This window comes from Ornithodoros turicata, unplaced genomic scaffold, assembly GCF_037126465.1.
Source record: "Ornithodoros turicata isolate Travis unplaced genomic scaffold, ASM3712646v1 ctg00000885.1, whole genome shotgun sequence".
Lineage (NCBI taxonomy): Eukaryota > Metazoa > Arthropoda > Arachnida > Ixodida > Argasidae > Ornithodoros > Ornithodoros turicata.
Genome location: NW_026999410.1, coordinates 449,369 through 462,710, shown reverse-complemented (window position 1 = coordinate 462,710; position 13,342 = coordinate 449,369). Strand labels below are relative to the sequence as shown.

General features: G+C 46.3%; 2 protein-coding genes and 1 long non-coding RNA gene across 3 annotated transcripts; 2 read left to right on the top strand and 1 right to left on the bottom strand.

Annotated features, from left to right (window-relative positions):
* Positions 1–7,988: 7,988 nt before the first annotated feature.
* LOC135375516 (uncharacterized) lies at positions 7,989–8,633 on the top strand. Its single transcript, XR_010417265.1, has 3 exons — positions 7,989–8,174; positions 8,255–8,357; positions 8,481–8,633. It is a non-coding gene; the product is annotated as an uncharacterized LOC135375516 (long non-coding RNA).
* A 17-nt stretch (positions 8,634–8,650) lies between these two features.
* Positions 8,651–9,727, top strand: LOC135375526 (uncharacterized). The gene is made up of 4 exons (XM_064608210.1): positions 8,651–8,880; positions 8,982–9,115; positions 9,194–9,258; positions 9,320–9,727. The coding sequence occupies exons 1-4, from the start codon at positions 8,651–8,653 to the stop codon at positions 9,725–9,727; spliced, it is 837 nt and encodes a 278-aa protein (XP_064464280.1).
* A 133-nt stretch (positions 9,728–9,860) lies between these two features.
* Positions 9,861–11,203, bottom strand: LOC135375525 (uncharacterized). The gene is made up of 2 exons (XM_064608209.1): positions 10,865–11,203; positions 9,861–10,797 (listed from the first exon to the last, which is right to left on the bottom strand). Exons 1-2 carry the CDS (start codon positions 11,201–11,203, stop codon positions 9,892–9,894), a joined length of 1,245 nt encoding a protein of 414 aa, XP_064464279.1. The 3' UTR covers positions 9,861–9,891.
* Positions 11,204–13,342: the final 2,139 nt, after the last annotated feature.

The following is a 13,342-nucleotide window of genomic DNA, read 5'->3' as shown; positions in this document are numbered from 1 at the left end:
TGTTAGGTGTGGGTAGAAGTGAAGGATACAAATAACATTTGGTGGCAAGAAGAACGCCTCCACCCCTTCTATCCCGACGATCTTTCCTAAAAATGGTGAAGCCAGGAAGAAACTTTGATAGTTCTTCATTGGAGACTGAGTCAGATAGCCAAGTTTCGGTAAGGGCAAGAATATCGGAAGAGCTGGAACGAATAATGGATTCAACCTGATCCAGCTTGGGTAGTAAGCTGCGAATGTTAGTGAACATTACAGATAGACATGAGGCAGATGATACAGTTGTGACGGGTTTGCTGTTACGTACAGGCATTAGCTATGGTATAGATTCCTTTACGGAATTCGTTGCAGTGTCGAAGTAGAAGGATTTGCGTCCCACTATCAGTTTATCATGGCGTAACTTAAAGGCTTCGTTAAGTGATTTCCCAAATTCGACAAGGCGGCGGCGGGCTAAACGGGTGGCAGCGCAAAAGTCCCCTGATATGCTTTGGTCACAACCTTTAAGCTTGAAACCTGACGATAGGACGCTCTCCTTTAACTTGTAGGAAGAAAACTTCGCAACAATCGGCCTGGTTTTTCCACTCATGTATTTGCCTATTCTATGCACTCTTTCAAAATCAGCAGGCGAACATTGTATACCTAGTTTGTTGAGACAGAGGTGTTGAAGTAGATCGAAAGATTCGTTCAGAAATCCATCGAACAGAGGCTGGTAGAACAAATGATGACGTTTGCTGATGGCTATTTATTATGTGCAAAAGGGAAGGTGGAACAATACCAGGTGAAACCAATTGTTGGAAAATTGGAAGAAGGCCTGGAATTCATAATGTAAATACCTAACAAAGATGTCATCCGAGTTTTATATTTAAGCGCACACCAACACTACGAAGATGTCTCTTGAGAATGCAAGCAAAGGCGTAAGAAACCGTTGCCTTTCCATTCATGTGTTTCGAAAACTGTGAATAACACGGTGTCCCACAACGCCCTTGATTGAAAACGCCCTTAAACGATCAGTTGATCACGCAGGCGGGCTGGTAGTTACGTATGATTTTGTCGTGTTTCGTTATTTTCTCCAATCTCAGGGTTTAATTGTGGATGTGAACAGATGTGGAAAACAGTTGTAATGGCCAAATTGCTAGCTCGCGAGAGGCAAGATATTAAATTTCCTCGATTCAAGACATACCAAGAGGGAAAAAAAATTAAGAACGACAGAACTGAGAACGGACACAAATCGTGAAAGGAAAAATTACCGCGATTAAATATGTTCATAAAGCTTTCCACAGACTAAAATGTGTGTAAAGATCTACGGTGTAAACGTTGTGTTCAAGAACACTATGGCCATAAATTCATTAATCAACAAAATGATGACCAGCTCCCGTGGCATAGTGGTTAAGATGATTGCTTTCCACGCCGAGACTGGGAGGTGACACGGGTTCGAATCTTGTCACCGGCTGTGCTGTCTGAGGTTTTCCCTGGGTTTTCCGAAGACTTTCTAGACGAATGTCGACACAGTTCTCCTTGAAGTCTGTAGAGGACAGTGGTCTTCCTCTACATGAGCCCCGACCGACGATGATGGTATGCCACGGAGAGGCGATGACGGTGGCCTATCTCCATGGCCGCGCCGGTGGAACTGAGAAGCGGGTGCTCCACGCGCGTGGCCATCGTTGTCGTCGTTGTCGTCGTCCAGCGTCCGCTACAGCCGTCAGATGCGTTGCGGACGCATCGCAAGAGCTGGAGTCCAGGTAACGCGTCTGGGAAAAGCTGCAGTTGAGGGCGACCGTGGAGACGTGGTGACGTGCGATCGAACAGGGGCACGGTACACGTTGGCGGCATGTCACAGAGGATGAAGACGGGAACAGCGATCCGTCAGGTAGAGACGAGCGAGAGAGAGTGAGGCGCTCGGTGTCGTGGTCCTGGGGTGCCGCGACCGGCACGGGAGCCGAGGCTCGAGAGTCCCAGGTGGAGTGAGTAAGGTGCCGAGACGGGCTGAAGCGTGCCGAGGCGTCGGCTGCCGCGACCGGCAGGTGAGCGCAAGGCTCGAATGTCGCGGCCGGCAGTGAGAAGCGAAAGAAGAGGAGTGAAGAGTACCGAGATGCGGTAGGAGTGAAGGCGGGCCGTGTGTGCCGGAGGTAGTGCTGCCCGATGGCGTCGTCACAAATTTGGGATGGTGAAGGGCCGAATTGCTCCGGACGTGATGTTCTTCGTCCGGGTCACCAAATGTAGAGGACGGTGGTCTTCCTCTACATGAGCCCCGACCGGCGATGATGGTATGCCACGGAGAGGCGATGACGGTGGCCTATCTCCATGGCCGCGCCGGTGGAACTGAGAAGCGGGTGCTCCACGCGCGTGGCCATCGTTGTCGTCGTTGTCGTCGTCCAGCGTCCGCTACAAAGTCGGCCCAGGACGCACACTAACCCCACTGTCCCCACTCCTTCCTGCTATCCTCTCTCCATCTGTTCACGTCTGTACGCCGCTCATAGCCACAGTTGCTTCGCGGCGCTAACACGGAATGAAAAACAAAACAAAATGAACAAACAAACAAATGATTACATGTCGAGCGTCAAATTAATCTCAACACGAAATTCATAGAGTGTAAAACAGCAGTTGCATTTCCATTCCACTAAAATATGGTCAAGAACATGTTGGGCAGAAATCAGATTGTTGAACACTTCATTGAAGGAGCAGAACGCTTTATCTAGCTGGTCTGCAGATCGCGCTCAGTCAACCCTGTCCCTCTCGTTCCGGAGCCCCTGCTTAACGGGTCTTTAAAAGAGGAAGGAAGTGACCCCCGATTTTTTCCGTTTTTTCTTCTTTCTCTCTTTTTTTTTTTTGGTGCAGAGTGTTTTCCAACGAATAAAATGACTTTCTGCGAAAGAACGATGAGCGTAGGCTAACTATAGAGCGAGTGCGAGGGCTCAGTTCCGCACACTCTTAAAAAAGCATTCTCCTCGTGCATAGAGCGCATCGCAGAACGACAGTGCGTCGCGACGTATCCTACTACCCCCACGTGACCAGAGACGTGCAGCTGCACAGCCCAATCATGTATAAGCGGCGCATGAGCAGCGAAGAAAAGCGAAGAAAAAAGGCACGGAGCCTTCACCACGTCACGTGAGCATGGTGTCGGTCATCCGCGGCTGCTTTGTCAGGCTTTTTTTTAGTGTGTAAATTTTATTGCGCAGCTATGACGCACCGCAGAGCGAAAATATTTTGCATGATGACTCCCGGTGGACAGCTTGAAAGACCAGGAAAGAATTCGAGCGAGTTAAATGCCACCTCATTGCTCCTTTGGACAAGAAAGCGTTCCATGTGCACGTGATGCGTGCGCGTTGCCTGTGCAAAGCGCTTCTATGCCTCTGGGTGTCACTGAACGTTCTTTTTCGGAGAGCCGTCTTCCAATCCGGCTGCAGACGCCATTTAAGGCTGCAGACCCAGCCTTAAATGGACTAATTAGGGTGCAGGTGGGTCCAACCGGAGAGGAAACTGGAAAGCGGGCGAGGCACTCCGATTTGCGGGTGGGAGCGAGGGAGCGTCACATTCCCAGAAATCCGGGACACGGTTTCTTGAAGTTGGCTTGACCGGCGTACGTAGAATATCTGTTGACGCTGAGCTTTAGAAAGAAAAGCCCACATATGGGTGTTGCTGTGAGAGGCCCATCGATGGTGCACTAGTGGAATGGAAGCGCAAAAGCGTCGCCGTTTTGTTCCTGGATGACTTATTTTCGCCGTGGTGGCTTCATGGCAGAATGCACTGGTGTGCTATTTTTGTTGTACTTGGCTAAAAAAATTGGTTCTCCGGAAAATGCGCATGTGGGACATGAAAGTTGAATTTGTCTTGTACGCTTTGCGACTTTGTGCGCTGTTGTGGGACGCTCCTATTTTGTTCCCACGACAAAAGAAGTATTGACAAGCTCGGTGTGGCTTGCGAAGCGTCTGTACCTTCATTCCTGGGCGTAACACAATTGGCATCGTTGGCGCAGTGGTAAAGATGATGGTCACTGGTTTCGGGGTCCGTGGTTCGATCCTCGGCCTACGGTTTCTTTTTTTTCTTTCTTCTTCCTTTTCTTTTTTTAGTTGAGGTAGTTTAACAGAGGTAGGCATGAGAGTAACGACAGGGCGAGAGCGTCAGAGTTTTGGCTTAATAATGCTGTATTGGACCTATATCACACTGCATGGCGTTCAGTTTGATTTAGTTGCCCTAATGCCTGTGCAGTTAATATGTGAATAGCAGATGACTTCTCCTTGCACTCCCACTTACTTCACCGCTACAGGAATCCCCGTTTTGTACAATACCACCCGCGTTTGTTGTAATGTAGATTATTGTCAATCATTCAAAATAAATTTAGGACTTGTGGCATAAACGCCCTTTCTTGACTGTGAACTCCAGGATGTGACAACGGAATCAATTATGTGGGTCAACTTAACTTTGACGCGCTCTAATGGTAAGGGTATTCAAGATGAACGAATTACCACGCGTGTTTGTTGTAGCGTTGATACATGATACATTTACCATAAATTTCGGACCTGTAACGAATGCAAACATCTCAGGGAAAAGAGCTGTAGCACAAAGTGCCACGCGTGTTTATTGTAGTGTAGATGCTTGTCCATCATTTACCATCAGTTTGAAACATGTGGCTTAAACGTTCTTTGTTGCCTGTCAAGGCGGAACTCATCAAATTTTCATTGATTGAGGTCGATCTGACACGGGATCGTCACGCGGGTACACTTTAACGCTCTGTAATGGCGAAACTAATTGAAATGCACAGAATGCCACGCGTATTTGTTGTAATGTAGATGCCTGTCAATCGTTTACCATCAATTTCAAACATGTGACTTAATCGTCCTTTGTTCCCTGTCAAGGCGGAACTCATCAAATTTTCATTGATAGAGGTCGACCTCACACGGAATCGTCAGGCGGATACATTTTAACTCGCTATAATGGGGAAACTAATTGAAATGCATCAAGTGCCACGCGTGTTTGTTGTAGTGTACATGCTTGCCCATCATTTACCATAAATTTCAAACATGTGGCTTAAACGTCCTTTGTTCCCTGTCAAGGCGGAACTCATCAAATTTTCATTCATCGAGATCGATATGACGACAGATCGAGTCCTGGTGAAAGCCAACTTGGACGCGCTCTATAGTGGTGAAACTAACTAGGATGCACAAAGTTACAAGCATGTTTTTTGTAATGTAGATTTTTTATGTAATGTAGATCAAACTTCTGGCTTAAACGTCCGTTGTTCCCTGTAAAGACACAACTCACCAAATTTTCATTCGAGGTCAATCTGACGACGGAACCAATTATACGGGTCAGCTTTGACTCGCTCTAATTGTAATTGGAATTAAAGTGAAGAAATTCCTACGCATGCTTTTCTCAGTGTAGATGTATTTCAGTTATTTAACATAAATTCCGGACATGTGCCTTAAATTTCCTTTATTCTGTACCTCGCCAAATTTTACGTTCTCATGCAGCATTGTGCAAGGCCGTAACCTCCTTACATACGGGTTAACTCATTGTTATAGCAAAATAATGAATATGCTAAAAATACCATGCGTGTTTGTTGTCATACACATGGTGTCCCAGCTAAATGTTACCATTTTTTTAAAAGTATATCTGTAACTTTTTCCGAGGTGAAACCAATTGCAATATATCATATGCTGAAGGGCGCTCTCTGGGAAGGCATTAGGAGACTTCTAAGGCAATGTCTTAACTAACTTTCAATAATTAACTTTTTCGTTATGAATGCTACGAAGTTGTTCCAAGGAGAACATCTGACCTCTTCGGTCACCAAATACCAAAGCCGTTTTCAGAACAAAAATCCGTTCGATAGATCGTTCGCAGAAGAAAAAATCGTGAAGGAACACCATTTCTTTATTTTATTTATTACGCATCTCGAGAGTGGCGTCTTTCCTTCGCCCCCAACACGAGAGAATGAAAGAGCACACTGTCGCCTCTTGCGTCCGTGAAAAAGATTTTAAAAAAGACGGAAAATGCAGCTCAAGATAAGCGCAGCTCCGATAGAGTCACCCCGATACATTTTTTTTGTTTTGTTTTCTTTCCGCAAGTTAACCAATCTTCCACGCATGAGTCGGCACTGTGCTCTTTCACTCTCTCGCATCGGGGGTCATCGAAAGACGCTTTTTCGAAGATGCACAATGAATAAAATAAAGAAGAAAAAAAAGTTGTTTCTTCATGATTTTTTTTCATGTGATATATCGAACAGACTTTTGTTCTGAAAACGACTTCGGTATCTGGTGACCGAAGAGATAAGATTTTCTCATTGGAACAACTTCGTAGCTTTTCTAATTAAAAAATTAATTATTGAAAGAATTAAGACATTGCCTTAGGAGTCTGCTAATGCTCTCCTAGGGAATGCCCTTGAGCATACGCTATATCTCAAATTGATTTCATCTCGGAAGAAGTGATAGATATATCTTTTAAAAAATATGATCACATTTAGCTGGGATACCCTGCATACAGGGTAGGTGAAGTAAGACTGAATGAACTTGATAAAATCCGCGAATGATTTTCAAAATGACTTTCAAAATTACTTTCACGCAAAAGTCGTTCAATGTATCTATTCCGTCCACGACCAATTCAAAGGTGGTGGCGTATAAACCAATAGCGCAGCTGTCAACTAACATTCGCGATAAATCATTATAATAAAAAAATAAAATTTAAAAAATTAAAATACGTTGACTGCGTAATTGCAAAGATGTAGAGCATAACCCTGAGGGGCCTACGCCGCAAGAACCGAAATCACAGAAACTTTTTGCGCTTTAGTAAAAAAAATGTGCGAACATACAAAATAATTGAACACTGTTCGGGTTTTGCGGCAATTTCTCCTCTCCCTGACTCGGTGTTACCACTTCTCAACTGACAACAGGTTGTTCCTGAAATCGTGGAACAGCCCGCTTTGCCCCTGGAGCGAGGGAAATAGCGATGTTGTTTCTCAGTCTACATTATCATAAAACGTGCAGTACTTGATTTTCTTTGCGCGTTATCTCATTTTACCTGCACAACACAGTTCGCGATGTGATGCCATAACCGTCACACAATAAAACTACAAATGCATTACTGTAAAAACCTGGCAGATAACAAAAAGGCAATCACCGATTCCGCAGCTTAATAAATGTCTGCGTTGTATCAGATTTTAACGAGTGAGAAACAACGAGGACGCTAGCAAGCGGGGGCCCCCATGTTTTGAGGAACAGCGTGATGTCAGTATCGTCAAACGGTGACAGTGAAGGTGATAGGAAAGAGCGGCTGCCGAACTCGCGGCAACTCTCGACGATAGTACATTTTCGCTCATTTTTTAAGGGCACAGAGAAGTGTTACTGTTTCGATTCCTGCTGACTAGACTTCTCAGGGTTGTGTTCTCCCAATTTGGAATTGCGCGCTCAGCTTGTTTTCAGGAATTATGAAGATTCATTACAAAAATAATTAACGGCCGCACTAATTACATTTATAATACACATACCGTCCACAACTATTGCACTCGAGACATTCTGCTGCTTGGGCATCTTTCTTCCTTTTGTCTTTGATTCGAGCGCCTATAGGCCTCGGCGCCTCGGCCAGACGGCGCAGCGGTCGCTGATCGTCAGCGCCACACTCGTGAAAATTTTGAACTGCTGGGCCGTGCTCCAGTCGTACGGCGCACTGTGCAGTGTTTACATTGTGCAGTCAGTGGCCAGTATGTATCGCATTTATTTCGGTTTCAAGAAGTTAGTTTCCCTCGACGACTTCTTTCGTGATTCAAATCTTTCGAAGGGCCAGAGACTAGTTAAGCACGTATTTGGAGTGGAGGAGATATCTACCTGCGACGAAGTTGTTATTGAGGCCAAGTGCGTGTCCCAAGTTAAGGACAGCGTCATTTACAACGTGCGCCTTGAGGTAAGCTGTCGGACAATTTTTTGTTCAGACTCTGAGTTAAAGCAATATTGTAACGGGTTCTTGGACTTCCTTTTCAACACAGGTAGCCAGCAATGGTCCACGCACAGTACAACGGGCGTCATGCACCTGCAAAGCGGGAGTCGCTGGACGGTGTAAACATGCTGCAGCCGTGTGCTGTTACATAAACGAGGAAGAGGAGACCTCGTGCACAGGACAGCCTCAGAGGTGGGGCAAACCAACGCCAAAGCCGCAGAGAGATATGTCAAAAGGGATGGACGACTTGTTTCCCGGTACGTAATTCGGATATATGACGCGCACGAACGGCCCTGTTCGACGCTGTTGGTTTAAGTCTGTCTTGCTGTGGTTTTAGAGCTGATGAGGCTACTCCTGTCGTCTCTGCTGAGCGCTGCTGATGTGGCTGCCTGCATCACTGATCATTGGTTGCTGACCCAATGATCATTCATCTGCATTCTGTATGTTTCCTGTGCTGACGTTTTACCTTTCTCTGAAGAGAAAATGCTCTGTCGGCCATGACTATCACCCAACTGTAACTAAGGTGGTGATTCTCTCAACTTCCTTCTTTTTTGTACGCACAGCTGAATCAACCAACCATAACCGGGCCCGAAAGAGGAAGACACCAGCAGATGTCCTCAAGGCGTACCCTGGGTTTACTTGCTCGCTTACTGTGGTTATTGAGTCTGAGGCAAAGGGTGCGATTCAATGGGATTGCCAAGAAGTGCTTGATGGAATTTTGGACGCTGTGGTCATGAGGGAGGAGGAGGAAACACTTTCTACTCTTCTCAGTGTCACGAAAGCTACCAGGTCACTGTTCCACCACGACAACCCAACAACCATGCCAGGGGGAAGCTTTGTATCGGCAAGTTTACTGCAGAGTCTGTCAAAGGAGGCCACGAACTTCTTCGAAGCAAACATTGCGTTGCATGAGGACCCCATGAGCGTTGCAGTGAAAACTACAGGGCAAAGCAAGTCCCCACGGTAAGCTTACAAATTATTTGCATATGACAAGACAAGTGTTTGTGTTGAAGGCGGCAAAACAGAATTGTTATCCTTTGCTCATTGTTGATTTCCTACTGCAGTTGGAATGCTGAGCGAAAATTCCGCATATCAAGCACCAAGGCACATGGTGTGTGGATTAGGAAAAGGGACTTTGAAAGCCTAGTAAACAGGATGCTTTCGCAAAAAAAGTTCACAAGTCGGGCTACCTCATACGGTATGTTCCTGTCTGTCATCATTTTCAGGTTTTGCAGTCTGTGTTCCTGATACGCCCCTTCCAATTTTTGTTCTTCAGGCACACACAATGAAAGCGTTGCACGGAAAGCACTTGAGGCGCTGTTATCTACAAAGATCTTTGAGGTAATAGTTTTCTTTCAAGCTTGTTGTGTTTGAATGACATGAATGGCTGCAATTTTTGCAGACTGGACTGGTAGTTCTCCCGTACCAACCATGGCTATGCTGCAGCCCAGATGGCTTGGTCTGCATCAACGGGGAGACCGTCGTGACAGAAATTAAGTGTCCATATTCGAGAGAGGGCTTGCCTCTAGTGGACGAAGCAGGAAAGGTGTCCCTTGTCAAATACCTAACATACGTCGATGACAAGCTCACCCTGAAAAAGTCTCACGAATACTTCACTCAAATCCAGGTCCAGATGTATATAATGAACTTGAGCAAGGCGATCTTCTACGTGTACAGCTCTGTGCAAAGTGTGTACCTCTATATTAACAGGGATGACGAGTTCCTTTTGCCCCTGATCGCAAAGTTGGAGCATTTCTTTTTCACTAAACTGTTACCGTGTCTTCAGCCACAAAATGTTTGTGTTTCTTAATGTGCATATTCGTTTCGGCATGTGTGATAGCTCCTGTACATAGTTGTAATAAAGCGTTTAATTCTCTGCTTTTGGCCTCAAGAGGGTTGTGTTTAACTTAGCACATTGGAGACAGCAAGAGAGGTGCACCAACTACAGGGTATGGCCATGTTTTGCTTGGCCGTTCACGTTTTTATTATTGGACTTTGCAAATTTACAAGTGCTCCACACACTCTCATAATTTTGGACATGTGTGGTATTAACGTGATTGGCACTCGGTTGTTCAGAACATTGAATATCTTCAGTCTTTGAATGACCCGTTCCACGTGGATGCGAACTTGGGCTACTTGATAAGTTCTTTCCATTTCGGCCTCAGAAAGTTGGGATCCACATGAAAATGGTGGCATCACAATAACTGCACCACAACCTTCAATACTTGTTGTGATGCTTGGGAAGCCCTTATCACTAAGGATCACATCACCAGGCTCGATCAGGGACAGAAAGCCAGATTCACGGGTGATGAAGGCATCACTATGGCGGCCGCCGTATGCTTGAGAAAGGAATGCAACCATGCCATTTGGTATAATGCCGACAAGAAACTTAAGCGTGTAAGAACCTTTGTAGTGTGTGTACAAGAAGTGTTGCTGCTCGGCATCTGTTGGAGCTTCAGTTCTAATCTCCGTGCAGTCTATGATGAACGTGCACTTCGGATGGTGTGTTTTGAATGAATCTGGCATTGTGTCCCTGATGGCGCCTCGTGGTGGAACATAGACCCAATCATGTAAGGTGAAGCTTAAAATGTCTAGCGTGGTCTTAAAAGCCCGTGCAGCAGTCGTCCTGCACACACCAAACAGTGATGCAAGCGCCGTAAAACTGATTCCAAGCTTTAACTTCATCAGGAACAGGACTAGCCTGTCTTCCCTAGTCATATCACTTTGCCTGCATCTCTGCTCCGGAAGCATATTCAAGAGTATGCTAAAGACAGTCATTGTAACTGAACACAAATCCTGCAGTGCTTGTTCAGAACTTTTCAGCGATGTGTAACCGAGGAAGCCACACTGACGCTGCCACTGGCCATCTGTGGTTGTCACCTGAAACATTCAAAGTTTATGGTGAAGGATACTTGCATTCCCTAGTCAGCACTTTGCCAGAACTCACCTTGTTCAACTGTGTGGGATGTGTTACTTGTGTACATCCAGTCCGGCCATCAGTAGTTGACAGGAAAAGCTGAAGTTGTCCATGATTGCTGTCGCACTCTGTTTGTGTGCCCTTGAAGACATACAATACTGTATAATTATAATGTTCAAACCCAGGAACTTCGGTTCCCAATTGCGATTGTATACTGCAGCCTACGAACAGAAGAAACGCTGCTATCTTTACCTGATCAACTACCTTCACCTTAGCATGTTCTGCATCACCTGCCGCCTCTGCCAGCACATGGAGCCCAGAATCTGCGATGTCAGAGTCTGCCACATCCTCTGAGTCATCAGCAGTCATTGTGTGTGAAGCATTCTCATCATTATCTGTCACGGGCATGCATTCAGGGGTGGAAGGACTGGAAACTGCTCCAGCTTGCGACCTCCGCTGCCACCTACAAAACACCGTACATAAGAGAAATGACAAGGAGCTGACAAGCTGGTGCATGATCAGGAGACCAAATCCCAAACGAGGGGAGAGAGAGGGACGACGCTTCGTTGGGTCATCCTTTTATCTCTCCTTGTCTCGGGTTTCCTCTCCGTACCGTACATAAGATATTTGCAAATCAAAGCACAGCATAATTTTTTTACTGAATATTCATAACTGATCTTGCACCTTACTCCAAGTCATAACGTGACCTTAGTTTGCAACTTGGACCTGCACTATTAACGGCTGCAACAAAGCACGATTTATAATGTGTAATGTCAATGTTCACCTCTTGTGTCTTTCCCCATCAGGCGCCCTTTTCCGATAGACGGGAGGGAAAATTGTGGGCACATAGGAGGGGTCCATCTGAATGTCGCTTTTGCAATTGCCCACGAAATGGGCGCTGCAAATCCTTGACGAGGAATTGGGCGTCCAGTCAGATCCATCAGCGCTGTTAAAAAGGAAGGACAATTAGGCTCATAAAGGCAATTGTTACGACGCTCAAAGTGCACGTATTGACACCGCGGAGTTAGTGATACGTAAGGCAGCCGGTATTTTTGCTAAGTGTCATTTGACAACGGACGTGCCTCTCCTTTGTTTTCCGAAAGCACAAACAAATCGTCCGTTACATTTGCAAGACCACGAAGATTTCTCAATCACTGAGATCGACGGCTGTCACTTACTTTTTGCGCCGAACAGCTGCAATCCATGCCTTCCGTCGTTCGGTTTCCCAAGGCCTTCCGGGGAAGCGATAAAACGAGATGGCTGGCGCCCTGCCTTTCACGTTTTCCTCGCTGTTGTGACAGCCAACGACGCAACAATATCGCGTTCCTGTTTTCCGAGTCCGTTTAGAACCATTTCTTGCTGGCGAAGACTCCTCAACGTGTCTTTTTCCGAGCGGCAACATCCCTTCCGCACGTGGCAAGCAACCACGCCAAACAACCCGTACGGCCCACAGCTTGCGCGCGCGCCCGCTTGGGCTCATGCTGGCGCTGGTGTCGTCGGGCAAACTTGAGCGCCCGGAGCCTATTTGAGCAACACCTCCAGGATATGGAGAAGGCCTGTCCCTTGCGTCGCATTGGAAGGCCTGCTGTTACTATTGTGGACGCTGACATAAAGTAAATGAAAGAACGAACGAGAAGAAAGCTCGAAGCAGGTCGCAGGCCCTCGTATAGGTGACGTAAGCGTGCATGCCCTACATCATTTAGGAAGTGTTGGTTTCTGCACTTTCTTGTGCCGAACGTGACTCTGCTTTCACCTCTAGATGTTCTGAAAATAAGCAGTCTTCCGCTTGTTTATTTTCTTATTTTTATTTCTCTAAGGGAGGGAGTTGATAACCGACAAGCATTCTTGATGGTGCCGGGAAGAGACTGAGACGCAAAATTTGGAATCAAGTATTGAAGTGTCCTCACGATAAGGCCAAGAACAAACTGAAGCGTACGATACAGTGATCGCTGAGTAACAAGGTGCAAGTAACAAAGTGAGGTGTGGTTACTGATTTTCGCTTTCTTAGCTTATCGAGCACAATTTCTTTTCAGCATAATGTAGGATAATTTCTGGGCTTTTCCTCAGACGCTGTCACACATACGTCGACACATTTCCATCAGAAGTCGCCCCAGGACACACATTGGTCATCGTCGACGGCATCCCCATTCCCCACAGAGAGAACAAAAAATGGACCAGGGCTAGCCTTACAAGTAGCAGTCACCCCATTCCACACGCTACGAGCAGCACCCCAGAACTCTGAGCAGCAGCACAGCGAAGAAAAGTTTGGTAAAGCTTATCAAAGCTGATTCATCACGTTTTCATTCTGCGCTGGGCAATTGCTGCTGATAGCCGGGCTCCGCGCGCGATATCTGATGTACAAATTCCCTTTCTCGTCTGCCCACGTCTCATTCCATCTTCCTTCCTCCTCGCCGCATACTTTTCTTTCAAGTTGGCTTTCTAACACGTTCTTCTGCTATCAGGCAGAACCTGCATCAGAGGAGGTGTCCCTGAATTCTGGTCATGGAC

Bases quoted from the DNA above. Each gene is read 5' to 3' on its own strand.
- LOC135375525 (XM_064608209.1), bottom strand. From the start codon at position 11,203: ATGACTGCTGATGACTCAGAGGATGTGGCAGACTCTGACATCGCAGAT. The intron at 10,798-10,864 runs GTGAGTTCTGGC...TGAATGTTTCAG, and splicing joins ATCCCACACAGTTGAACAAG to GTGACAACCACAGATGGCCA.
- LOC135375526 (XM_064608210.1), top strand. From the start codon at position 8,651: ATGAGGGAGGAGGAGGAAACACTTTCTACTCTTCTCAGTGTCACGAAA. The intron at 8,881-8,981 runs GTAAGCTTACAA...TTCCTACTGCAG, and splicing joins GGGCAAAGCAAGTCCCCACG to TTGGAATGCTGAGCGAAAAT. The intron at 9,116-9,193 runs GTATGTTCCTGT...TTTGTTCTTCAG, and splicing joins AAGTCGGGCTACCTCATACG to GCACACACAATGAAAGCGTT.